This window comes from Myotis nattereri (assembly GCF_964212035.1).
Source record: "Myotis nattereri genome assembly, chromosome: 3".
Classification (NCBI taxonomy): domain Eukaryota; kingdom Metazoa; phylum Chordata; class Mammalia; order Chiroptera; family Vespertilionidae; genus Myotis; species Myotis nattereri.
In genome coordinates this window covers 42,647,910-42,675,173 of record NC_138077.1, presented here as the reverse complement: position 1 = coordinate 42,675,173, position 27,264 = coordinate 42,647,910, and the positions used below count along the sequence as shown (strand labels likewise).

Below are 27,264 nucleotides of genomic sequence, written 5' to 3'. Positions count from 1 at the left end.
GACAGGCTGACTGATGCGTGTCTATTTATTGGCACAGGGTCCTACAGGGCCAAGACCACACCCTCCCCACCCTCTTCCCTGTAAAAATAAACTCTGTCCTTCCCTCTCCCTGTTCTATCTGCTTTCCGGCTTGGTCGGGGAAGACTCAGCCCTCCCCTAAGAGTTGTGCCCCAAGACACAGGAACTAGCATCCCCTACACATACACACTTCCACTCTGAGCCCGGGGAAACCAGGAGGCAGCAGGGAGGCTTGCAGAGGCCCTCGGGCTTCCACTAAGAGCCAAGCACAGTTGGTCTGTCAGTGAGGGTTGGCAGCAGTGTGGGGAGCAGCAGTATGAGGAGCGTGAGGTGGAGGGCGGCCCCTGAGGGGGGTGCTAAAGGAGCTAAGTCCACCCCCAAGTGAGCATTGTGTGAGCCTCCAGAAGAAGCATAGCAGGCCCCATGGCCATCTAGCTAGGTGAGCTTGGGGCTAGAAAGGCCGGCTCCATCCTGGGGGAGCTGGTGCCCCCCACCCCCCACCCAGGCCTCCTTCAGGCAAGGTGACATGGAAGGATGTCACAGTGAGTGGTGGGGGCTCTGCTAGAGGCAGGGGCACCCCCAAAGCAGAGGCACAATGTGGTGGCTGAGCAGGGACTGGGACCTATGTCACCTGTGGTGTGGAGGGGCTAGACCCAGTCCAGCTGGCATGTGCCTTCTCCAAACTCCAGAGCAAACAGCCTTGCTGGGCGAGCTGCCCCAGGCCCTAGCAACAGCTGGCCACTTCTCCCCGGACCCAGGTCTACCACACTTCACACAGCTGCCCTGGGTTCATGGGGGAGCCGACAGGGCAGCCGAAGTGCCGCAGGAAGTCACGGGAGTTGGAGAGAGTGCCCAGCACACGGAAGCGGGCAGGGCTGTGGGGGTCGGTCACCAGCCCCTCGTGAGAGCTCTCGGGTGTGCGGACCGAGCACCACACCTGCGGGCCAGGACAGACACGGGGACATACGGTGTCTAATGTGGGCAAGGTCACGGACTGGGCTGCAGAGAGCCATCCAGGGACACACACCACCACTGCACCGCCCCTCAGCTCAGGAGGCCTCAGGAACACAGGCGGGGCTCAGCCACCATCAGCTCCAACCCCTGGCTATCAGCAGTAAGGGAGGGGATGCACCCTCTCTCCCCAATTCCTTGAAGGCCCTTCAAAGCTGTCCTGGAAATGGGGCTGCTGCATCTGAGGGGAAGAAGCCCACCCCCAGAGGCTGCCTGCTGTCGCGCCAAGTGCCTCGAGGACACCCTGCCTGAGTCGCACTCTGCCACCTACTTTATTCCTGGGTAGCCCTGGAGGAGCCACTCTGTACCCGAGCTTTAGTTTCCTCCTCCACTGCCACCTCCCAGTACACCGTGAGATCAGCCCTGCTGCCCACCCCGCCCCCTCAAGCAGGCCCGGCCCTGCCCTCTGAGATCTGCAAAAGCCTCCTGAAGAATCCTCTCTCCCCAGGCTTCCTCACAGGCTTGGGTGTGCCCCAGCCAAGAGGCCTCCCCAGACCACCTTCCACCCCCACAACTTTGGCCCCACTTCCCACATGTCCCAGACTTCTAAAGACACACCCAGGAAGAAGCGGGAGAGGGGCAGACCCCAGGCCTCCCAGGAGGGCAATACCTGGGCAAATCCCACAAAGAAGAGCTGGTGGTTGGTGAGCCCCACCGCTGGCAGCTGCTGCTCCTCCCCATGCTTTCTCAGCCACGCCTTGTAAGCCTAGGGTTGGACACAGGAGCCGTAAGTCCACCAGGGACTACCCACCCCCTCCAACCCGCTCTCCGCCCTCCACTTCCTCCCCCCCACAGGGTGGGCCTCAGCCACTGGAGGGACAGCCAGGCACTCACATTGTAGGCAGCCTTAAGCCCTCCATTGTCAGCAATGTTCTCCCCCAGTGTCTGGCGGCCGTTGAGCTTCTCCCCATTGACCCGGTACTGGCTGTACTGCTCCTCCATGCAGGCCGTGTGATTCTGGAAGGCTGCCAGCGACTCATTCTGCCACCATGGCCGCAGGTTCCCTTCCTTGTCATACTCACGCCCTGAGGAGAATGAACCTTTGCACCCCACCGGGACCAGAGCTCAACCCTTGGGGTCAGGAGCTCCCCCCTCCAGGGTTTGTTCGACCTGCTCCCAACATCTCAAGGCCTTGCAGGAGCCACTGGGAATTGTAGGCTGAAGGGAACAACTCCATGGGCCTCTACCTTGGTCATCAAAGGCATGTGTCAACTCGTGGCCCATCACCACACCGATGCCACCAAAGTTCAGGGCCCTGGCAGGTGAGGAATGCTGAGTGAGGAGACGGTAGGGGCATTTCTGGATCCCACCTCCAGCCCTGCCCACCCAGGCCCAGGCTCCAACACCCAGCCCCTCCTGCCTCAGACACACTTGGGGTGGTTGCGGGCGTAGAAGGGGGCCTGGAGGATGCCAGCAGGGAAGACAATTTCATTCTTGGTTGGAAGGTAGTAGGCATTCACTGTCTGGGGGGTCATGCTCCACCTGGGGGCGGGAAAGGGAGAGGCTTCGTCTCCTGACTCTCCCGATGCTCCTCCCAGCCCAGCAGCCTTGACCTACCTCCAGCAAAGACCTTGTGTCACTGGTTTGGATCAGTCTTGCCCATCCCCCCAAGCCCTGGAAACCTCCCCTGCTTCTCTTGCTGCCCCAACTGTCTACCGCCCTCCATTCTCACTGTTCCCGGCCGGGAGGCTTTCGGAGCTGGTCAGCCATCACTTTGGCAGTGAAGTTGTACAAATTCAACATGTTCTGGAAGAAGGAATCTTCAGAGACTTCATACTACCGGAATGGTGGGAAGGAGAAAGCAAGCAAGAGAACATGTTGGAGCAGATAAAAGTTCCAGCTTGGCTACTAATTAGCACCTCTCTGAGCCTCAGTTCCTTCAAACATAAAGTATCTAGTAAGTAATAAACACCAATACTTGAAGAGCACTTATGAACATTGCTGCTTTTTTTCCCCCACATACTCCCTTCTTTTGTTCTCACAAGAACCCTACAAGATAGGTACTTATAGGACCCCCATTTTACAGATGAAGAAACTGAGGCTCAGAGAGAGAGAGGTTATCTAACTTGTCCACGGTTACACAGATAGAGCTAGAAACAGGATTTGAGTCAGGTTTGACTGCAAATCCCTGCTGGTTCACACTGCCTTCTACTAATGTGTGGCCTGCAGCCTAGCAGAGCCGGCACCTGAGCAATGTAGGTTGCCTGCATTGCCTCTGAAAGGAACTAACCAGCACCTCTTTCCCTCCTAGTGCTTGAGCTCCTATTGAGCCCAGGGAATAGTGCCCCTCCATGGGGCTGAAGTTCAAAACTGATGAGCAGAGGTACTCACCCCATCATAAACATCATCCAGCTCTTTAGGCTCCAGGATGAAGTCCGGGAAGCCGATCATATCATAGATGGCATCTGCCTGAAGAGACCAGGTGACGGGTTTCCTTCCCCAGTCTCCCATAAAACTGTATCCTCCATCCCCACCTCAAGATGGCGCCCCAACCCTGGCCACAGCTTACTTTCTCTTTGGCTGCCTGGCGGGTCTTCTCATCCATCCAAACCAGCTGTCCCAGGCTCTCCTCAAAGGCATCTCGGATCTCGCTAATCATCCCCTCTGCCTGGGAGGGAAGGGACACAAGTCTGGCCCCCACTCGCATTAATGAGTCCTTTCTCCCCCGTCCACCTGGTGTCCCATCCCTGTCCTTCCAGGGGAGCATGTGGGAGTGCCCAAATCCCTGAACTAAGGCTGAGCATCTGGGGAGGATGAGAAGGAAACATGCTTTGTGAAGGTGCTGGGATTGCGGGTGTCTTTTGTTCTAATTAATCAAAAATTTTAACTGAAAATTCAATTGAATTAATATTAAATTTAATGTAGCGCATTGATTTTTATCTGATTACAAAGGGAAAGCATTGATAGCAGGAAATTTAGAAAACTGAGAAGAATTGAAGAAGAAAATAAACCACTTATAATCCCTCACTCAGAGTCAACTTCATTTAACATTTGATTATTTACTTATAGTGTCTTTCCATATATATATAATGGAATTATATTGTACAATATATATGTGTGTGTGTGTGTGTATATATATATATATATATATATATATATATATTTTGCAACTTCTTTTTCACTTAAAAATATATCATCAGTTTTAAAGCTGCCTCATAGTCCATCTTAACCACAGTTTATTTTTCCATTCTCCTATGATTAGACATTTAAGCTGTTTTTATTCCCTCTTATTATCAACAACACTGCCATAAACATTCTTGTAGATAATACTTTCAGCACATTCATTATCATCTCTTTTTTTTAAAAAAAAAATATATTTTTATTGATTTTTTACAGAGAGGAAGGGAGAGGGATAGAGAGTTAGAAACATCGATGAGAGAGAAACATCGATCAGCTGCCTCCTGCACACTCCCCACTGGGGATGTGCCCGCAACCCAGGTACATGCCCTTGACTGGAATCGAACCTGGGACCCTTCAGTCCGCAGGCCGATGCTCCATCCACTGAGCCAAACCGGTCTCGGCACATTATCATCTCTTAATAAAAAAATAAATAAAGCCCTGGTCGGTGGTTCAGTGGTTAGACCCTCATTCTTTGAACCGAAGGGTCGAGAGTTCGATTTCTGGTCAGGGTACACCCAGGTTGCAGGTTTGATCCCCAGTTGGGGCGCCTACATGAGGCAACCGGTCGATGTTTCTCTGTCACATTGATGTTTCTCTTGCTCCCTCTCCCTTCCTCTCTCGAATCAATGAAAAACATCCTCAGGTGAGAAAAATAAGTAAATATTGTTTTTTCTTATGAAACAGGTAACATAAACTCATTATAGGAAATTTGGGAAATGCAGAGAACTTTAAAGGACAAAAGGAACCCATCATAATCCCATAATCCCAATTTCCTTCCATTTTTTCCTATATGTACTCACAAATATGAACAGTGAATTTTAACTAAAACAAGGGGTAGAGTTGGAGGAAACTTGAAAACTCACAATTTCCTTGCTTTGCCGGTCAAATGTGGCCTTCACAAAGAGGGAGCCCAGAGCGAAGCCAAGGGCATCGTCTGTGTTGGAGATGCAGGTCTGCCACCTTGGTATGCAGGACTGCAAGGGACAAAGAGCCAGGCCTCCCAGAGAGGGCTCTGTCCTCCACGCTATCTCTGGGGCCAGCCCCTCTCAGCTCGAGACAATAGAGGCCTGGGTTTGGGTGCCATCTCTCCTTGGACTCCATGGACAACGAGGAGCACTATCACAAGGTGTGCCAACCCCGTCAGAGAAACCTCGGGAGAAACGTGTGTGCTACCCACTCTGTTCCTGGTGCTCTCCTCCTCTTAAATTCCTAAGAGGCCCATTGGGTCCAGAGGTTTCTTTGCTCAGCTCCACATCTCAGTCCCCCACGCCAGAAACCTGGAAGTCACCAGCTTCCCCCCTCTCCTTACCCCTACATTCAATTTATCACCAGTTTCTACAAACCACTCCCTAATCATCTCTCCCGACCACCCTTTTGCCACTGCCCTGCACAACACTCTCATCTCTTGCCTGAAGATTGCAGTGTTCTCCTAACTGGAAACTCTAATTCCATTCTCCTCCCCTCTCCTCGGCCACTCTCCTCCATCTTCCATTTGGCTGCCAGAAAGATGATCTAATACATAAATCTAACTGCGTTTCTCTTCTCCTTAAAACCATCCCATGGTTCCCCATCCCTGAAAAAAAAACAACAATGCCAGACTTCTTAACACATCCTTCGGGTCCCGTCACGGATGGCCCCAGGCCCATCTCCCGACCCTCAGCCTCGGCTGCCCTGTCCTCAAGCTCACACCAGAACACATGCAAACCCACCATGCTCCCTCTGGCCTCTGGGAATTTTCACATCCTGTTCCTTCTGCCTGGACTGCCCTTCTCTCTTGTTTGCTTGGAGAACTCACTCTTCAAATGTCACCTCTTCGGAGTAGCCTTTCCTGATGCCACCTATCCCCCCAGGTATAATGTGCTGTCCCCACCTCTGTCCTATAACATGAAGAAGGTCTTTTATTCAATGCAAGCTCTTATCACCCTTAAATACTTGTACATGTCCACTTTCCCCACTGACCAGGGCGCCTAGAAACCAAGAACGGCATATATCCTCCCTGCACATACTCCTGCTTTACAGACCTGGGAATGGGGATTCAGAGAGGCTAGGTGACATGACCAAGGCCCATTGGCTAAAAAGATGGAGGAGTTGGGGTTGTAACCCTGGCCCGCTTGACTCCTAATCCTGTGCTCCCTAACACACCATGAGGCAACTGGTGCCTGACACAGTAAGCGTGAAGCCTCGGTGAGGCCGGGCAGGAATGTGGGAGCAGAGACGAGAGCCCACCTTTTTGGTGCCATAGAGGGTCTGCAGCAGCTTCTCTTGTGCAGACTCAAAACGGCGGTCCAGGCTCGAGGTTGTCTTCTGCACCAGGTTCCAGATCAGGTAATTGTTCAGGGTGCTGGCGTCCAGACCAAAACATAAGAAAAAGGCAGGTGGGTTACCATTTCTACCCCAAACCAGCTCCACAGATGTGCAGGCAGCTGGCTGAGAGGCGTAGGTGGGAGCTGTCCCAGAATCAATCAATCAATCTCTCTCTCTCTCTCTCTCTCTCTCTCTCTCTCTCTCTCTCTCTCTCTCTGCCTGGGACCATACACCTGCCTGAAGAAGTCAGGTTGGAGCAGGGATACAGATCACATGTAGACCCCCTGAAGCCCTGGCTGAGGGGAGTAGATCACAGACATTGTTTTTTGCTGGCTGGAATGTCCAGGGCCTTGTCAAATCCTTCTGTGTCTGGTATGCCACTTCCCTATGCTGTTCCTGCCCAGGACCTGCACGGAGCCCTGAGCCCCATCCCCCATACCTTGGCTCCGTGTGGTTGATGAGCTCTGACACCTGTTGCAAATAATCCGTCCCATACACCACCACAGGCTCAGAGTCGCTCAGCTCCAGCGGTGACAGCAAGAAAGACAGGAATTCCAGCCAGTCCATGGAGGGTGCCAGGGCCTGGGAGCAAAATATATCTCAAGCCTCCCTGCTTGCTCACCTGGCTCCCAGCAGACCCTTCACCCACTGATATGTTGGAGCCTGGGAGTCCCTCCCATTACCAAGGTAACAGCTATTAATTGCTTTGTGGCCCCTTCCTTCAATAAACCCTTTTCCAGGCCTGAGCGCCCCTCAATCTCGGAGCCCAGTCACTTATTCAAGGAAAACCACCACGTGTGATATTTAGCTGGGGCACAGATATTCACAGATTTTCATAACAGTTGAAAACACCATTCCTCTGATACCACCAGCATCCCTACATAGGTGACCTTTCCTCTAGAACCCCCTGACCCAACTTCTCCATAATCCAACAACTGAAGGGTTGATGCCTGGCACAGTGAGGGCCCCCTAGGAGATGCTTCCACACACTTTCTGGTTGTTTCGTGGATATCTTGTACAAGTTGTTACAGGTTTTTAACTTGATCTCTCTATGCATGCCCAGGCAACAAGAAAGGGACCAAGGGATGGCCCAGTGAAAGATGGCCTACAGTGGTCACCACTTTTCTTTCCAGGATAGCAACTATGCAGCTGGGAAGCTCAGAAAGGCAAGGAAGTGAAAAAAGGATCGGCTGCCTCAGGAAGATGGCCTGAAGAGAAGCTGAGAGGTCTGCGCCAGGGGCTGGCACCTCCCAGTTGTCCCTGTTCCCCACTGGCCCCACCTGCAGCTCTGCGATGCTCATCTTGCGATAGATCTTCTCCTCGTCCCGGCGCTGGTCCTGGGGCACCGTGATGTTGGCCAGTTGTATCTCCAGCTCCAGCACCTTCCGCATCTGCTCCCGTGTGGAGGCTGGCTGTCCACCCAGCAGCATCCCCAGCTCTTCCATGTAGTCCAGGTAGGCAGTAAGCACCTGTCAAAACCCCGAGTCATCCTTACAGCCCAGCAACAGGTCCTGCCCAAGGCTGAGGGAGTCTGTTCTGGCCGCCACCTCTGCTTACCATTCCTTCCGCTGCCCCTCAGCACTGTTTAGCACTAACTCCCTGTGGTCCCCCTCCCAGGGACCACTCTTCACTCTCACCCGGAGCTCCCTTAATCACCAAAGGCCATCTTCTCTTCCCTTCTACTGAAAAGTTTTAGAATCCCTTTCTCTAAACTTCAGCTTTTCTCATGGTCCCCACCTCTCCTTTTCCTCACTGCTGGTGTCAGAGGCAGAGGTGTGAGTATCAATCTCAGTCAACCCAGCTCCTCAGGGGGATGGTTAGTTCAACCAGTGATCTTGACCCCTACCCTGCCCACTGACTTACCCCTTCCTCTCTCTACCTCCTTACCTTCATCTTGAGACTGACTTTTGATACTTTGCTAAACCTTGCTTTACTGCTAAGTTTTTATCCTCTCTGAACCTTTTGCACTGCAGCTTCCCTGAGATGCTGGCATAGGAGACTCCCTACCCATGACTACCGGCAACACGGTAAGAGCCTTTCTCCCGCCCTTTCCCAAGTCTTGGACCACGTGGTTCTCTCCTGCATTCTCCAAATTCTCTCTTCCTCTGACTCCGATGATGTCAAAACCACACATCTGTTCACACCACTCCCTGCACTTGAGTCTCTATTTCTTTGGGGATAAATGCTAAACTTGACCCACAATGTTCATGTAATATATGAATCTATATAGCTGTCCAGAAGGACTCGGACCCCTCTCCCTTCCTGCTCCCCTCTCTAGTCTGTCAATGGACCATGTTCCTTCCCACCTCAGAGCCTGGACATAAGCTAGCCATTCCCTTTGCCTAGAACACTCTCTCTTCCCTGCAGTCTACCCTGACCCTAGGACTAGGCTGGCTGCCTGTTACACTCACTCTCAGAATGCCATGCTTCTCTGTAACAGTCCTGGCAACTGTAAACAGGACGTACCCAGCTATTTCATGTCTTCTCCCCCACTTGGAGGGCAGTGGCAATGTCGTGTTCACCACAGGCCTAGAAGAGGTCTGGTTGAGGAATGCTCAGTAAGTGTTTGAGAATGAATGAAAGAAGGATAAATGGCTCTCCTGGCTGTCCTACTCCATAGCAGCCTCCTCTTCTGGCTCTTCTTCTCCCACTGTCCTTGAGAAAGGCTTTCCTTTTCTCCTTTTCCTGTTCTCCCCCTTTCTCTCCTCTCTCCTAGAGCCTTTGTCTAGGTTTCCAAGGAGATGCCCCTCAAGCCCACAGCTCCCTCCAGCCTCATCCTCTCTCCAGGAATGCACCCAGCTTTTACAGCTGCCTGCTGACCTCTCCATACAGATGGTGCCAGGTCCCTCACGCTCACACGTCTAACATCAGCAGCTCCCACTCCCTGAGTGTCTGCCACATGCAGGAGCATAAGCTTGCCCCGCCCCCCCGAAAATACCATATGAGGTCGGTGCTATGATCCCATTTTGCAGATGAAGTCTCCGGGAGCTGGATCAACCTGCACCAAGCCGCAGGGCTGGGACTGGACTCAAGGTCTGAGTTCAGCGTCTGCCCTTTTCCTGTGACATCACATTGTTTCCTCTGACCCAATGTGCCCTAAGCTGGTTCTCCTCCAGGCACCCTTGACTTTCTAAGGACCCCACCATTCCGCCATCATTCTGGTTGGTAGCCTTAACTTGCTTCATCTCTTCCTCCTCCCACTCCTCTCTTCTAACATCCAGTCACCAACAATTCACAATTGGGACTTATGTCTCCTGCATCCTTCCCTTCCTAACAGTCCCTCTGCCTCTTCCCCCATTTGGATCCTTACGGACTCAGAGCCTGAAGTACTGCAGCAACTCTTAACTGATCTTCAAGCTCCCTCTCCTGCATCTACTTTTCACACCCCAGCCAAACTGGCTTCCCAGAGCACTGCTCAGTGGGTCACTCCCTCCCTGCCCTGGAGCATGCACTGGTCCGAGGCCTATACAAGAACTCCTTAGGGTGCCATTGCAGGTCCCTTCCAGAACTAGACCCTGTCCATCTTCCCAGCCTCTCATCTGCTTGAGCTTTCATTTTGCCAAACTGGACCCCTTCCCGTGGTCCAAGTACACCATAGCCTTTCCTTCTTCAACACTTTTGTTTAAACTGTTCTTTTTACCCAGCATAATATCACTCACCCCTAGATATTCTACAGGGCCTGGCTCAAATGTAATTTTTTAAAAATTTTTTGAAGCTCTTTTTTTTTTTTTAAATGTTTTTATTGATTTCAAAGAGGGAGAGAGAGAAACATCAATGATGGGATCCAGCCCGCAACCCGGGCATGTGCCCCGACTGACTGGGAATCAATCCATGACCTCCTGGTTCATAGGTCTATGCTCAACCACCAAGCCACGGTGGTGGGGCTCAAATGTAATCTTATTAGGAAACATTCTCTGGCTACCCAAGTCTCTCCTGAGTCCCCAAAACCCTCTTGGAGTCTTACTCTCAGATATCTAGGTCCATGATCCCATCTACACTGAAAGTTTCTTGTAACTCTGAAAGGTACATCTCAGAATTCCCCCACTGCACAGGCACATGGTAGGTGCCTATAAAATGTTTTCCTGGAAGAAGAAGAAGAGGAAGGAAGGAAGGAAGGAAGGAAGGAAGGAAAGGAAAGGAAAGGAAAGGAAAGGAAAGGAAAGGAAAGGAAAGGAAAGGAAAGGAAAGGAAAGGAAAGGAAAGGAAAGGAAAGGAAAGGAAAGGAGGAAGAAGGGAAGGGAAGGGAAGGAAGAATGAAGGGGAAAAGGAGGAAGGAAGGGTAGTCATCTCACTAGGTGATAGGACAGGCTCATCTTAGTTCTCCACCCTGACCTTGGGAAAAGTAAACAGAGATCAGCCCAGCTCAACAGGGGGCAGGGATGGGGAATCTGAGGATGTTCCTTACTTTCTCATTGGCGGTCCTGTTTAGGTAGTAATCTCGAGAAGGTAGAAAGAGCCCAGACTGGTCCACCTGCAATAGCAAGGTAAAGGAGTAAGCCCACCCCCACCTAAACCTGGACTCTTGTGCAGGCGGGCGTTCCCAGCCTGCTGATCAGAAGGGAGGAGAGTCTGGCCTCAGCAAATGGTCCATAAGTCCTCCCCCACCTTTCCCCAGCCGTGTACCTGTATAACATTGCTGTTGGAACTCTTAGAGTCAGCGCTGATGTAGACGGTGAAAAAGGGAGAGGCCCTGTAGGTCCCTGCTACTGCCTTCAGCACCTCCATGAAGTTGTCTTGGTCCCAGGGCCCCGTAACATTCCAACCACCAATCTGAGTAGAGACCATCGTGGAACCTATGACACAGGGGCCTCCAAAGCTTCCAGGGGGCCACACCCTCTTCCAAGTCCTGTCCTCTCCCTGCCCACAGCCCACCCAGGGGCTGTACTTTTTCAATGAGGTCTCGCAGCGGCTGGGCTCCCAGCTCCTCGATGCGCTCCACCTGCAGGCAGGATAGGTAGAAGCGCTGTGTCTTCCGCTCAGCTTCGCTGCTGGAATTGAAGGTGGTGTTTTCTGTGGAGTAGAATAAAGGTCCAGGTGGCAGCTATGCTGACTGCTGAGCAGGTTCCCGGGCCCTTACTTTGTCCCTCTTTTGCCTCTGATCATGGGGCTTTCCTCCTAATGCAAACCCAGGAAGACTGGGTGAAACAGCCAAGTGTGGCTTCCTCTCCCCTGTCCATGAAGACCATCCAAGATCTCTGAGCAATACAGGCTCCCTGGTGCCTACCACAGCTCAGCAGCCCTCCAGACAGAATGCAGAGAGGAGTTCCTCCATTTACTCAGAGGTCTGCCCCCTGAAACCCATCTCCACCTTTCAGGAGTCCCCTGCTCTCTGCATCCCTTACCCCAGGAGTGTTCCCAGACATTTCTTCATTTGTGGACATTTATTAAGTACCTACGGAGTGCCAAGCCTTACGCTGGGCACGAAGCAGGTACTTGGCACAGGCCCCGGACAGGCGCACTCACCCAGCAGGTGCTTCAGGATGGCTTGGTTCTGGTCCCAGAGGCTATTGAACGTGTTCCAGCGAGAACGCCCATCAGGCAGGGGGTTCCTCCGAATCCAGCCTCCGCAGGAGAACTGGTAAAAGTCCTCACAGGGGCTCACCCCGCGGTCAAGGGTCTCCAGGATTTTCCCAGCCACTCGAATGCAGGCCTCTGTGAGGCAGGTGCTGTGGGAAGGGTCTGTGGCCGGGAACATGGCCAGGATAGGGGGCTGTCAGTCGGTCTGAGAAAGGCAAATGCTTTGAGAGGGGCCGTGACAGCAGGAAGGTTGGGAGGAGGGAGACAAGCCAGGGAAGGTGGCCCACCCAGAGGATATCTTAGAGGCCCGTCAGCTCCAGAGTCCCCACAGCTGGGAGTGCTGGGGGCCGGTGTGAGCCCACCTACCTCTGTGGTACTGGACCCCCAGGGCCACAACGCAGCCCAGAAGCAGTGCAGCCAGCAGCAGAGAGACTGCTGCCAAGACCAGCTCCAGCTGGGTGTGCAAGCCTAGGAGGTGTCTTGTCCTCTTCTGGAATCCCACCTGGGGAACAGGGTGACACAGCTAGCCAGCTGCAGGTGGGGGTGGGGGTGGGGGATCTGAGATCACAGAAGTCCTGGGGGGGCGGGGGTGAAGGCACAGGCAGTTTTCAGAGCCATGGCGTAAAGATGCCACTGGGGTGACCTCTGGGCACGGAGGCAATGAGGCAGGCTGAACTAACTGAGTCTTGAGCCTGTTTTGTGCAACGTCATGGCTTAGCATCGCCTCGCCATAGTCCTAGCGCAGAGGCCAGAGTCAGAGCGGAGGTGGGTGGGGGCAGGTGCAGGGGACCCTCCCGGGCAGCCAGAAGCCGCTGGGTATGCCAGGCTTCCTGCCAGGGCGGGGGCGGTGAGGAAGGGAGAACCCCTGGCTCACCTCCACAGCGTCCAGGGAGGCTCCGCCCTCCACGGGGGTCTCGGGTGCGTCGTCTTCCCGCAGCGTGGCCCGTCGGTACTCCACCATCTGCCCGACAGTCGGGGCGCCCACCCAGGTCAGGCGGATGGGGCTGTTCAGCCACCGGCCACGGCCCAGCCCCAGCGCCTCTCACCAGGCCGGGCGTCTCCCGCCTGCAGCGAGGCCCCTTCCCCTCCCGGGACCTGTGGCCTGGGCCCCTCCGACCCCTGCCCCGCAGCCCGAGCCTGTCGGTCAGCCCCCCTCGCGCCACTGTGGGGGGGGGCAACTCCACCCTGGAGCCCGGAGCCCCACTCACATTACCGCCGCCGCCCAGCTCCTGCAGCGCGATGTTCATGGTGGAGTCCGGGCAGGCGGCACCTTAGGGCTCCCGGCCGCTGGCCCTCGCCCAGGCCGCGGCCTCGGACCCCGGCCAGGCCCCACCGCCGCGCGCCATCGTAGCCGCTGCCACAGCCCTTCACTTGGCCGCCGCCACCCCCGCCTGCCGGGGGTGGGGGGCTCCCCCCGCCTCCCGCGGCGCTGCGCCTGGGGACGGGGACGTGGGGGAGGGGAAGAGCGCCCGCCCAGACCTCGCTCCGGGACCGACCGCGGCCGCCCCGCTGAGCTGGGGAACCTGCCGCCGAGGCGGGAGCAGCCGCCCTCCTGAACCGCAGGGAACCCGCGCCTCCGAAGGGTCAGCCGTCCCCATCCCCGCAGCATCCTTTCACCAGCCGCCCGTCATTTACCTTCCTTTGACCCAGGCCCAAACTCTGCCGCTATTTCTTGGCCCAATTACCCAGATTGCAGGCCCTCCCCATCCCCTTTAAACACCTTTGAGAAATTATACTCCACTGAGGAACACCTTCCCCCGGCAGGGCGCACAGCCGCTCTTCAGCCCGCACACACAGCGCAGCACGCAGGCGATGACCCACATACAGCGTGTCCGCATGATGTGCTCAGAGAGCACATGAATCCCAAGGACGCAGGCGAGCACCCAGCCCCATACACAGCCGTACACACACAGGATGCTCACCGGAGGTACACACTGCCCACTCACACACAGTGTGTACATGCTCAGGGCTCCCGGCCCAGCACACGCCACACACCCATACAACACCCACAGGGCCCACACGCTCACTCGGCTCCTGCATGTTGCCCTGAGACTGCACTCTTACTCTCCAACATAACTGCTGTCATCAGATCATCGCACAGAGGGTTACAGATGGTGACAAATTGGCAGGGGTAAAACAGCCATCCACAGATATTTAAAGATGTGTTCACACTTCTAACTGGAGGAAAGCAAACCATTTTATTTGGGAGATTTACAAGAAGAGAGAGAGAAAAAACACACACAACCCAAGGGCTACGTAACTGAAAGGCAATAGTGTGGCATCTATGTATCTGCCATCTGCCTGCCTTATTGTCGTTCCTTAATCAGGCCTGGAGGTGTTGCAGTCTGCTACCCTGCCGAGTGCCTCGTATTTTCTTTTACCACAGTGTGTGTGTGTGTGTGCGTGCGTGTGTGCGTGTGTGCGCGCGCGTCATCCTCCACCCTCCTCCCCAACACAGGACATAAATCTGACCTGAGAAGTGGCACATCCATAATCTCAAACATCTTGCTGCAAATGGTTCTCGCACGGAATGCGCCTGTGGCTGAGAAAAGGTGGTGCCGAATGAATCAGGCTGAGAAATGCTGGGTTGTTCTCTTTGGCACTTTCCACCCCATAACTCCATGTTCTCAAACAGGAGGCAGTACGGTGTCGTAGTTAAGATGAAAGGTTCTGGATTCAGGCTGAATTTCTTCACTTATAACATTGAAATAAGAATAGTACCTTTTTCCAAAGGATTGTTGTGAGAGCCAAATGAAACAATACTTGTGAAATGCTTGGGACAGTGTCTGACACATCCTAGCACCCATTGTGTTACCTGCTGTTCGTGTTGCTGCTGTAGTAATAAAATCCTATCGGTAGGAATGAAAATTGAAAAGGCTGGAGAAAGCCTGTTGTGTTTTCCAGATAGTAGAGAAGGCAGGTGGGTTCTAGGTTAGTCTGGTTCCCTGAGCAAGGAGCTTTCACCTCCAGAATCCTGGGGTCAGCAGCAGCAAGGACTTGGGGTGGCCACTTGGACAAGTGCCTGGAGTTGCTCATGTTCTTTCTGATGACAGTGTGGCACCACAGCACTTACTTCTTCTCCCTCTCCCCCCAAGCCTGGATGAAGAGAAACATGGCAGCCGGGTTGGTCTTGCCCCACGGGAAATTCCACCAAGACGTGGCCATGTGAGTGTAAGCAAAGCTGCTATGTAAGGACTTCCTGGCAACAGGCTCATAAGAAAGAGTCGCACGGCTGCTGCAGTGCCATACTGGAAATAGCAAGTTTATACAGCACTTTACTATGTGCCGGCTAGTGTTCTGGGTGCTTTACGCCTATGTACTCGTTTATCCTCATGGCACTTATGCAGCCACTTTGCAGGTGAAGAGAACTGAGGCACACAGTTAGTAGCAGAGCTGGGATTCAAACCCAAGGGTCTGGCTCAAGGATATACTTCCTCCTAAGTAGTTGCTTGTCTTCTGCCATATCCTCTCTGGAAGAGTTAGGGGACACACATCTATTTTCAAGGTAGACAGACGTGGACTCAAATCTGGGTTCAATTCTTTATCAGCTGTATGATCTTTACCAAGTTACTTGAAAGCTCTGACCCTTCATTTTCTTCACCTGTAAAATGGGAACAGTCATCCGTATCTCAGAGAGTTGCTCTGAGAAATGCAGCCACGTATGAAAGACCCTGTACCTACTTTTGTAGTGTTCTCAGTTTCACTAGGCTTGGCCTAAATGGACAGTTCCTTTCCATGCCTCTCTCATGACCCAAGTCATTTATTAGGCTCATAATTATTCCTGACTACATGTTAAGTATCCTATTTATAAGAAGCTTGGAGGTTGCTTGATTCTACAATTCTACTTTCTTTCCTCTGTGTTTATAATCTTTGACCCTGCTTTATTTTCTCGTTCTATTATTCTCTCCCTTTTCTGTTCTTCTTTCCTACAGGAGTAATCTTTTCTCTACATTGATTATAAATTGAGAGGGAATGAACAATGGGTTATGTGTTACATTTACAAGGATAAAGTAGTCATGAAGATAAGAAACATCCATGTTCAGTGTTGACAAAGGTGAGGAATATGTCACTTTCTTTTTTTTTTTTTTTAAAGATATTTTTATTGATTTCAGAGAGGAAGGGTGAGGGAGAGAGAGATAGAAACAACATTGATGAGAGAGAATCATTGATTGGCCGCCTCCTGCATGCCCCCTACTGGGATCAAGCCTACAACCTGGGCATGTGCCCTTGACTGGAATAGAACCCGGGACCCTTCAGTCCCCAGGCCAATGCTCTATCCACTGAGCCAAACCAGCCAGGGCATATGTCACTTTCATATATTGCTGGTGGCTTACAAATTGATGTTTTTGGCAAATATAAATGAATAGATATAAGTGTACACAGTATTTGCCCCAGGAAGTCTAATTCTAGGAAATTGTTCCAGGAACTAATCATTATTCACAGGAGAAAGATCTGGAAGGATACACACCAAACTGCTAATAATGGCTGCCTCTTTAGGATGATACTAGTTTTTGCTACATAACAAACCTACCCAAACTTTGTGGATTAAAATAGCAAACATTTATTAGTTATCTGTTCAGCGGGGTTGACTGGGTCCTCTTCAGGTCTGGGTCAGTTCAGCAGGAGCTGAGTGGTCTAGCTGAATGGCCTCATTTACATGTTTGGGTTCCAGCTGGGATGACTGGGCTTTGTCTCTGTGTGGTCTCTCCTCCAGTAAGCTAGCCCATGTTTCTTCATATGGTAGCTCAACATTCCCAGCACCAGAAAATAGGGTAAGGCCCAGTACATGAACCTTTTCTAAGTCTTCGCTTGCAATACATTTGCTAATGTCCCTATTGGGCAAAGCAAGCCAGAAGGTTAAGCCCAGATTCAGGGTTGGAGAAATAGATACTACTTCTTGATTGGAGGAGCTACAAAATATATGGGCCATTTTTTCCCCTACATTTGTTCATCACAGCACTGTCTATGATAACAAAAAAAAAATGGAGGGAAAATTCAACATCTAAGAGTTTATATGAATATATCTAATGATGAGATTACTTTTCACTTCTTTATGATTTTCTGTATAATAATAGCTAACAGTTCTATTGTCTGGCACTTACCTAAGCACTTTATGTTAACTTATTTAACTTATTTAATCATCAGAATGACCCACTCTATAGATTCTATCAGTATCACAGTCCCTGTTTTACAGACAAAGAGCCTAAGATACAGGGAAACTTAATAACATACCCAAAGTTACACAACAGGTAGAAGACAGATCCTCAATTTAATCTAAACTGTGCTCCTATTACTCTCCTTTCTAAGTCACCTGATTTTTCTGGGGCCAGAGTGTGATGCTTGGTAAATGGACTATATCATTGGTTCTAAACATTTTTTTTAAAAAAATCGCCGAAACCGGTTTGGCTCAGTGGATAGAGCGTCGGCCTGCGGACTGAAAGGTCCCAGGTTCGATTCTGGTCAAGGGCATGCACCTGGGTTGCGGGCATATCCCCAGTAGGAGATGTGCAGGAGGCAGCTGATCGATGTTTCTCACTCTCTATCTCTCTCCCTTCCTCTCTGTAAAAAATCAATAAAATATATTTTAAAAAAAATAAATAAAAAATCATTAAAACTTTTTGATTGCAAATGTAATATACTCCAGAAACATAAAAGATGAAATTCATTCTGCTGGGATCCCAGTTCCATCCTCAGAGGTAACCCTGCTTAGCAGTTTGGTGTGTATCCTTCCAGATTTTCCTTTTATATGCATTTATATACCTAAACACACACTATGTATGTATATGGGTATATATGCATATGTATATGTATGTACTTTTTTCACATATATAAAATCATACTCTACACTTGTTAGTGGCACTTTGACAGACCTTGGATATCTTACCATGTCAATCCACTCATATATGTCTCCTTTTTTGTGATTTATTAGCCTCTGCCAAATAGAAGGAGTCCCAGAAATACCCTCATGAGGTGGGCTTCCTTTGAGTGGACAGAGTTTAAGGAAAGTGGAACATGGTCATGAGAGATGTAAGATTGCCCCAAAATATTTGTAACGGGTTGTATTTGCTTTCCTAGGTTCAGCTGTAACGAAGTCCCACAAACTGAGTGACTTAAAACAACAGAAACTTATTCTCACAGTTCTGGAGGTGAGAAGTCCAAAATCAAGGTATTGACAGGGCCATATTCCTTTGGAAGTCTGCAGGCAGAATCCTTCCTCGCTTCTTCCATCTTCTAGTGGCTCCCAGCAATCCTTGGCGTTCCTTGGTTTCTTCCCTGTGTGTATGTGTCTTTGTGCATCTGTCCTCTTCTTATAAAGATACCAGTGATTGAATTTAGGGCCCCCTCAAATCCAGTATGACCTCCTCTTAACACATTGCGTACCGCTCACGAGTTTTCTCATGTTTCGCTCCCCATCTATTAAGGACCGCTCACGAGTTTTCTCGTGTTTCGCGCCCCATCTGTTATGGACCTTAGATGCCAACACACTGTCTTGTCCACTGTGGGGCGCGGTTACGGTGTTTTGGCCAGGTTCAAGCCTCGGACTAATGAAAGGACAGGGTCCTCTCACTGCCACGTGCAAGTCCCAGCTGGAGGGCAGGGCCCTCCCAGCACAATCATAGCAACGGCTGTGGTTGTAAGCGTGAACCTATGGTCCGTGCCTTGTGATAGAGTTTAGGTGCATGTAGTTGAGTAGGGTTGAGATGCATGAGAATGCTGTAAACAACGTGATCACGCCCCTACTTTGCCTGGTGGCATCTGCTATAAAATAAAGACATGGCTTGTGGGCACTGGCACTGTCTCCTCTTCAGGGAGCAGCGTCCCACCGAGACCCAGTTATTATTCTCTTGTCTGTCTTTCCTTAATTCTTTCACCACCCCACTCAGAGACACCGTTGGCCGAGCTGGCGCGGCACAGTCCACATTGAATGAAGCGATCTCATTGGTGGAAACCGTGCAGGTCAATCTACGAAAAACTATATAATTGCACGAACCCATAAAGCATTGCAGTTCCATTGTATTTTGGTCATTCCAATAGTCTTCGTCTTCAAGTTCCTGGTGTTTTTAGAAATGCCCTCTCTCAGAAAAAGGAAGGAAACCAACGAAACTGATACACTTCCGGAAGTATTTAACGATAATTTATCAGATATTCCTAGTGAAATCAAAGATACGGATGACTGTTTTGACGATTCCGGAGACGATTCTACTGATTCTACTGACAGTGAAATTATTAGACCTGTAAGGAAGCGCAAGGTGGCGGTGCTTTCAAGTGATTCCGACACTGACGCAGCTACTGGTAATTGTTGGTCTGAAATTGACACACCACCAGGCTTACAAATGTTTGAAGGTCATGCTGGGGTCACTACATTTCCGTCTCAGTGTGACTCTGTACCCTCTGTGACCAATCTCTTTTTTGGTGATGAATTGTTTGAGATGTTGTGCAAAGACCTGTCCAACTATCACGATCAAACCGCAATGAAACGCAAAACACCATCTAGAACACTAAAGTGGTCTCCGGTTACACAGAAGGACATCAAGAAACTCCTTGGCCTAATTATTCTGATGGGTCAAACAAGAAAAGATAGCTTGAAAGACTATTGGTCAACAGATCCTTTGATATGTACCCCTATATTTCCACAGACAATGAGTCGCCATAGATTTGAGCAAATATGGACATTCTGGCATTTCAATGATAACGCCAAAATGAACAGTCGCTCGGGGAGACTTTTCTTTTTTTTTTTTTAATATATTTTATTGATTTTTTACAGAGAGGAAGAGAGAGGGATAAAGAATTAGAAACATCGATGAGTAAGAAACATCGATCAGCTGCCTCTTGCACACTCCCCACTGGGGATGTGCCCGCAACCAAGGTACATGCCCTTGGCTGGAATTGAACCTGGGACCCTTCAGTCTGCAGGCCGATGCTCTATCCACTGAGCCAAACCAGTCAGGGCATCGGGGAGACTTTTCAAGATCCAACCTGTGTTGGATTATTTCCTGCATAAATTTCGAACAATATATAAACCAAAGCAACAGTTGTCTTTGGACGAGGGAATGATTCCATGGAGAGGACGTTTAAAATTTCACACGTACAACCCAGCAAAAATAACAAAATACGGTTTACTTGTTCGGATGGTGTGCGAGAGTGACACCGGCTATATCTGCAATATGGAGATATACACTGCTGAAGGAAGGAAATTGCAAGAAACTGTTCTTTCAGTCCTTGGACCCTATCTTGGCATATGGCACCATATTTACCAGGATAATTATTACAATGCTACATGTACTGCTGAATTGCTGCTACAGAACAAAACTAGAGTCTGTGGGACTATTAGGGAGAGTAGAGGTTTACCGCCAAATTTGAAATGAAAACATCAAGAATGAAGAAAGGTGACATAATATTTTCCAGAAAAGGTGATATTCTTCTCCTAGCATGGAAAGACAAGCGGGTTGTCCGAATGATATCAACGATCCATGACACTTCTGTCTCGACAACAGGAAAAAAAAAATAGAAAAACGTGAGAGAATATTGTAAAACCTACCTGCATCAAGGAATACAATGCCCACATGAAAGGCGTTGACCGTGAGGATCAATTCCTTTCGTGTTGTTCCATTCAAAGGAAAACGATGAAATGGACAACAAAGTAGTGCTGTACCTTATGAACTGTGGACTTTTCAGTTAATTTAGAGTGCACAACGTCCTCAATCCACAAGCAAAAATGAAGTATAAACAGTTTCTGCTATCGGTGGCGAGAGACTGGATAACGGATGACAATAATGAAGGTTCTCCGGAACCAGAGACAAATCTGTCCAGCCCTTCCCTTGCGGGTGCAAGGAGAGCATCTCGTAAAGATCCACCCAAAAGGTTGTCAGGTGATATGAAGCAGCATGAACCTACGTGTATTCCAGCGAGTGGAAAGAAAACATTTCCTATGAGAGCCTGCAGAGTTTGTGCCGCCCATGGAAAAAGGAGCGAATCTAGATACTTATGTAAATTTTGTTTGGTCCCTCTTCACAGAGGAAAATGTTTTACGCAGTACCATACGTTAAAAAAGTACTAGGAACTTTAATTATTTAATTGTTTTTGTAAATAAAAATGTTATAATTATTGAAAAACAACACCTAAAGTGCATTATGATCTGTAGTTTGCCCCAAAACGTCCAGTCCCTGGCGTATGTCTTAGAGATTTCTATGCGGTACGCAATGTGTTAATTTAAGTAATTACATCAGCAAAGACCCTGTTTCCAAATAAGGTCACATTCTGAGGTTCCATCTGAACATGAATTTTAGGGGGGTCCTATTCAACCTACTGCACAGGCCTACAGTTTCCACTTGAATAAAAGTTCCATTTATACTCAAATGTCAAAAGATATATTATTCTGTTTAGAACATATGGATTGAGTCCACTGGGTTTTGAGGGGCTTTCAATTGAGAAATCCAATAGATGGTCACAAAATGCCACACAATTTTTTTTCCCTGTTAGCTGTGAAAATGATTTTTTGTCTCATAGGCAGGGGTGTAGAACATCAGAATTTTAAATAGGGAATCACAATTTTAAAAAGTCCTCCCCCCACACACATTTTTAACACATAATGGAAGCTTATATATTGCTATATCTTTACAATTTTGCACTTAGGTTTTTTGCTTTAATCATGATCCAGCATGCACAGCAAGGGCAGGAATAAGATTATTTAAGAAGCAGCTAACGAAATGAATTCCAAGTTAAATTGTCATTCCTCCATCTCCCTCCTTCTGGGGGAAGAAAAGAGAATTGTTTCAATTCCCCACCCAGTGTCCTCATCTCATCCTTGGTAAGAAACCTTATGTCCTCTTTAGCAGTTTGGGTGAGGGGCAGCTCATTACCTCTTGAGACAACCCACTTCACCTCAGGACAATCTCACCTCCAAAACGTTCCTTAATATAGGTTCTATCATCTCTATGCTTTGAACTAGGAAATGGAGGTGCAGAGATGTATGCATATTATTCAAATGCGTTGGCAAGGATTGGAAGGACATATGTACAGGGGTGGGCAAAAGTAGGTTTACAGTTGTAAGTCAAATATATAATAATGAATAAACAGTAAAAGAATGAACTGCCCAGCTGGTGTGGCTCAGTGGTTGGTTGTTGACCTATGAACCAGGAGGTCACAGTTCGATTCCCGGTCAGGGCACATGCCCAGGTTGCAGGCTCCATCCTCAGTGTGGGATGTGCAGGAGGCAGCCAATCAATGATTCTCTCTCATTGTTGATGTTTCTGTCTCTCTCTTCCTCTCTTTTCTCTCTGAAATCAATAAAAATATATTTTAAAAAAAGAAAAATAAACTTTCCTGTACTCACAACTGTAAACCTACTTTTGCCCACCCCTATATACAGAAAATATGTGTGATTTTCCATATTTTTCTAAAATATGGAATTTGTACTTGTAAAATGTTACAAGTACAAATGAATTACCTTTAAAAAGTATATGTTATTTCAGAGAGAGAAGGAGAGGGAGAGAGAGATAGAAATATCAATGATGAGAGAATTATCGATCAGCTTCCTCCTACACCCCCACACTGGGGATCGAGCCCACAACCCAGGCATATGCCCTGACAGGGAATTAAACCATGACCTCCTGGTTCATGGGTTGATGCTCAACCACTGAACCACACTGGCTGGGCATGAATTAGTTTTTTGTTTATTTTTTTTTAAAATATATTTCTTTATTGACTTCAGAGAGGAAGGGAGAAGGAAAGAGAGACAGAAACGTCAATGATGAGAGAGAATTATCGATCAGCTTCCTCCTACACCCCTACACTGGGGAACGAGCCCGCAACCCAGGCATGTGCCCTTAGCCAGAATCGAACCTGGGACCCTTCAGTCCGCAGGCTGACGCTCTATCCACTGAGCCAAGCCGGCCAGGGCTGATTTAGTTTTTTAAAATCTAGAATGATGGGGCCTTCCATTCAAGTTCATGGAGAAAGTGGCAGAACCAGGATTGGAACCCGTTGCTGGACGACCTCCAGTGGGGGTGAAATTTCTGGCCTCTCTCCTTGGTGTTCCTGAGCTCCAGCCTCTATTACCCCTCCAGGTCTCCAGGCTCTCTCTCCAGCTGGGCCTCCACCTCCACCTCCAGCTTCCGCCTTATCTCAGACTAGCACACTGCAGGGGAGGACTTGATAGGGATGGGCTCCAGATCTGGGGCTCTGAGTGAGGCTTGCACAGAGGCATCCTCCGGCAACCCTTCCTCTTCCCTCTCTTTCTGCCCGCCGCCCGGCTCCCCCCACCCCGCCTCAACCCCCCGCCCCCCCCCAGTCCCGGTCCCTGGGGCCGCCACCATTGCATTCGCTTCTGTGTTCCAGGGACTAACGCTTGGTGCGTTGTTGGAGGAAGGACACTCAGTACTTGGCAGCCTTACTGGCTGCGTAATTTGGTGGGAGGTGGCGGAGGGGGAGAGGGGGGGACACGCTTCACTGACAGTGGAGACCCCCTCCGCCTCAATCGTGCCCTGAACATAGGAAGTGATTATTACCCTCATCAGCGCTGTCATCACCCCTCTCCTTCAAGGCCAAGGATTTAGACATAGCCCCAGAGCGCAAGCAAGCAGGTGACGCCGCAGTGGACGGCCAGCTGGGGGTGGAAGGTGAGAGGAGTGCTCCCGTTGGTTCGGCGAGAACTGTCACGTGAGGCACTTCAACAAGGGCAGGGGGCGCCCTCTGCCCCGCCCCCCCCCCCCCCACTTGTGGACGCACGCAGAAGCGCAGCGCGTCCTCGGGCGCTCCGGGCTTCCCTGCGTCACCTGGCGCCAGGGTGCCCTTCGCGACACCACCATTCATTCTTCTCGCAAGGCAGGCGCAGCGCGGGCACCCGGGCCGGGAAACCGCAGGGCGCGGCGGACGCTTTGAACCCGAGTTCAGGCGCCAGCGTTCGGGCTGGGGGCGGGCGTCGGCCCTGGTGCTCGGTGTCGGCCCCGTTAGCGTTACCGAGACTTCTCCCAGGCGAGACCGAGACACGCTGAGACTCGGGAGATGGAGACACAGCGGTCCATGGGTACAGGGGCCAAGCACGGAGACAGATGCAGAAGGGCAAAGGCATTGAAGGCCGACACAGACGGAGACCGTCACACAAAGAGGTCACGGAGGCAGACACCGGCAGACACTTTCTGGACTGCCATGCAGACAGGCAGAGACAGACACAGGGGGGCAGTCAGAGAAACACAGATGCAGGTGCACAGTTTAAAACCCGAAGAGCAGGCCAATACAAGCCCGCCGACGGCGAGGACGCCACCCACCGCTCGGAGCCGTCTCCCAGTCCTGCGGGCTCGCCAAGTCCCGCACACCGCGCCCCGCAGCCGACTCTCCCCACGCCGCGTTCGGGTGTCCCGCCCCAAATCCAAGGCCAGCCCGCCAATTGCCAGTCCCCCTGGCTCGGCTCTCAGCCTCCCTGCCAGACCTCCCGCCACACCCCTCCCCCGCTCCCCGCTCCCGGGCCGGTGCTGCGCCCGTTGGCCGGAATCCTTCGCCCAGCCGCCACTCCCGCCTCGTGCAAGACCCGCCCACAGCCGCTTCCGCCCCGCCCTCTCCCCGGAGAGTCCCGCGCTCTCCGGCCCTCCCGCCCCCGCCCCGCCCCTCTCCGCTGGCCGGTGCCCGCCCCGCCTCCACCGCGCCCAGCCCGCCGCGCTCTGCGGCAGTCGGGCGCTCATCGTCATTCCGCTCCCGTCGCCGCCGCCGCCGCCATCCCCGCCCCCGCGCACCGCCCCCGCCCGGTCCCCGCCACCGCCGCCGCCGCCGCCTGCCCAGCGGCCCGGGAGGCGGAGGCGCGGGGGAGGAGGCCCCGCTAGGCTCCGCAGCCCCGGATGCTGCATGACTTCATCCTTCCGCCGGCTCCCCCGCTGAGCTAGGGCCGGTCCGGCAGCTCGCCCGCCGCCCGCGCCCCGCCGCAGTCCCGCGCCCACTCCGCGCCCGCCATGTCCGAGATCCTGCCCTACAGTGAGGACAAGATGGGCCGCTTCGGCGCCGACCCCGAGGGCTCCGACCTCTCCTTCAGCTGCCGCCTCCAGGACACCAACTCCTTCTTTGCGGGCAACCAAGCCAAGCGACCCCCGAAGCTGGGCCAGATCGGCCGAGCCAAGAGAGGTACGCGGCCGGGGCCCGGAGTCGCCGCCTGACCCAGAAACCCTCCGCCGGGCGCCTCCCGGCGGCGGTTCCCCGCCAGCCTCCCGCAGCTCTTGCCGCAGACCAGCGCAGCCAGCCGCTCGCAGGCTGGGATGCGAGAGGGGGGGGGGGGGTCCCCGTTGCAGTGCCGTCCCCCTCTCCCCCTCTCCCGGGAGCGCAGTGCCCCGGATTCGATGCTCAACACCTCTGGAAGTAGAGCCCTGGCACCCGGGCGAGGGGGAGGCACCGGCCGGGGCTTTTGGGGTTACCTGGAAGTGGGAACGTGGGGAGACGGGCCGCTTCTTCAGGACCAAACGCTGAGTCGGTGGATGCTACGGAAGAACCTTCGGATGTGGAGGGACGTCCGACTGGAGAGCAGGGCGGGGGCGGGGGGGCAGGAAATCGGACATCCTGGTTCTTTGCATGGGGAGGGGGCTTTGTTTGGTGCCAGGATCGGAAGAGGGGCTCAAGGGGCGGGAGGGTTAGGTTGGGGAGAGGCTGGGGCTGGCTGGAGGTTCCGTTGGAGGCGGGGGTTCAGTTGCAGTGAGGGTTGGCGAGCGGGTCCCCTGAGCAGGAAGGTTTCTATCAGCCGGGTTGGAGGAGAGCTCAGGGCGGGAGGGTGTAGACTGCGAGGTGGAGGGGCTGAAGCCTTATAACGAGGGGGCGTTCCTCCACGCGGAGAGGAGGGGTCTGTGGAGCGAGGCTCGGCCGGGGGTTGGGTCGGCAGGAGAGTTCGGGCGGGGAGGCCCCTGTGGCTTGGGGGTCGAGGGGCGTTGCTGGGCTGCGGGCCGTTTCTGCGCGGGGCTCGAGGACGCGGGCCCATCCTGGCCGCCGCCCCCAGGCCGCGCGGCTGACGCGCTTTCTCCCCGTGCAGTGGTGATCGAGGATGACCGGATAGACGACGTGCTGAAGGGGATGGGGGAGAAGCCGCCGTCCGGAGTGTAGACGCGCCGGCTCGGGCGGCGGGCTCCGGGCCCAGCCTCGCAGCGGCCGGGAGCGCGGGCAGGCGATGCAGCTGCCGGCGACCCCCGCCCCGGCCCAGGCGCCCGCGGGCGGGGGCTGCAGGGCCGCGCCGCCGCCGGGTCGGAGTCGCCGCCGCCGCCGCCGGGCACTCCGGAGCTGTCCGCTTCAGCACCACGGCGGCGGCGGCGGCAGCAGCAACAGCAGCGGCGTGGACCCGCCCGGAGCCCACCGCCGCGCTCATGCACTTTAGAACCGCGGGCCGCAGCCCCATCCCGCACACCAGAACGTACCGAGCCCCGCGGCCCTCAGCCCCCGGCCCGCCCCCTCCCGCACGGCTCCCCAGCCCCGCCCCTCTCCGGCCGGTTTGGTCTGCAGACTGGCTGCCAGCCGGGTCGGACCGCGCGCGCGGCCAGGGATGTTTGGCTGCGTATTTGCATGAGCTTCCCACCCACCTGAGCCCAGCCCTCCAGGCCGCTCCTCACCCTCACCCCTGTCTGGCGTGACCCCAGCCTCGGCCTCTTTCTAAGGGACTTCCTCAGCACATTTGTATTTTTATATCCGACTCTTTGTTTACTGGCTCCCCTCATGATTAGTGCCCTCCCCCCTCGGTCTCGTCCTTGCTCTTCTGCGCCTGGCAGATAGGACGAGTGCTGAGGGTGGGCATGGACAAGCCCCCAACATGGTAACCAACATGTGGCCAGTCTGCCCAGGCCCGACCCCAGGCGGCTCTCTGGCAGACCCCTCCCCTCCAGGTATCACCTTCCAAGGGCCCAGGTCTGATTTTACCTTGGACCCCTGCGCCCTGCCCCTGGGAACCCAAATGGGGACTGATCTGCACCCTTGGATGACACCTGTGGCCCTAGAGATGTCCTCACCCAGGGGTGTCCTTTGTAAATGTTCCTCCATCCTCACTGTACCAGGAGTGTGTGAATAAACACAGACCTCCCTGTGTGTGTGTGCCTATTGCTTCGGTTTGCTCAGGGGTCAGGCAAAAATGGCTCTAGTCCAGCCGTGGGCAAACTACGGCCCGCGGGCCAGATCCGGCCGTTCGGCTGTTCTATCCGGCCCGCGGAGCCGAAAGAGCGGAGGGTTCTCTTGCTCTCCCCTCCGCTCCTTCACCAGTAGCAGTGTTAACATGGCAACGTCGGGAAACACGGCCGCAGCTCCTTCTGATTCCCGTTTAAGAACCCATTGTGGCCCTCG

At 52.6% G+C, this 27,264-nt stretch overlaps 2 protein-coding genes across 4 annotated transcripts; one reads left to right on the top strand and one right to left on the bottom strand.

The window, feature by feature from the left end:
* Nucleotides 1-25,385, bottom strand: ECE2 (endothelin converting enzyme 2). Of its 3 annotated transcripts, none has more exons than XM_081086365.1 (19): nucleotides 25,368-25,385; nucleotides 12,845-12,931; nucleotides 12,337-12,472; nucleotides 11,917-12,132; nucleotides 11,339-11,463; nucleotides 11,077-11,223; nucleotides 10,859-10,924; nucleotides 7,734-7,922; nucleotides 6,893-7,035; nucleotides 6,376-6,490; nucleotides 5,013-5,123; nucleotides 3,539-3,637; nucleotides 3,361-3,438; nucleotides 2,702-2,805; nucleotides 2,401-2,511; nucleotides 2,217-2,284; nucleotides 1,864-2,054; nucleotides 1,640-1,735; nucleotides 1-955 (listed from the first exon to the last, which is right to left on the bottom strand). In XM_081086365.1, exons 2-19 carry the CDS (start codon nucleotides 12,929-12,931, stop codon nucleotides 779-781), a joined length of 2,259 nt encoding a protein of 752 aa, XP_080942491.1. In that variant the 5' UTR covers nucleotides 25,368-25,385; the 3' UTR covers nucleotides 1-778. The 3 variants fall into 3 exon arrangements, with proteins under 3 accessions (XP_080942491.1, XP_080942490.1, XP_080942489.1); XM_081086364.1 differs by lacking the exon at nucleotides 25,368-25,385 and adding an exon at nucleotides 13,691-13,890; XM_081086363.1 differs by lacking the exon at nucleotides 25,368-25,385 and adding an exon at nucleotides 13,179-13,357.
* On the top strand, nucleotides 24,631-27,012 carry CAMK2N2 (calcium/calmodulin dependent protein kinase II inhibitor 2). The gene is made up of 2 exons (XM_081086390.1): nucleotides 24,631-25,080; nucleotides 25,973-27,012. Exons 1-2 carry the CDS (start codon nucleotides 24,912-24,914, stop codon nucleotides 26,041-26,043), a joined length of 240 nt encoding a protein of 79 aa, XP_080942516.1. The 5' UTR covers nucleotides 24,631-24,911; the 3' UTR covers nucleotides 26,044-27,012.
* The last annotated feature ends 252 nt before the right edge of the window (nucleotides 27,013-27,264 follow it).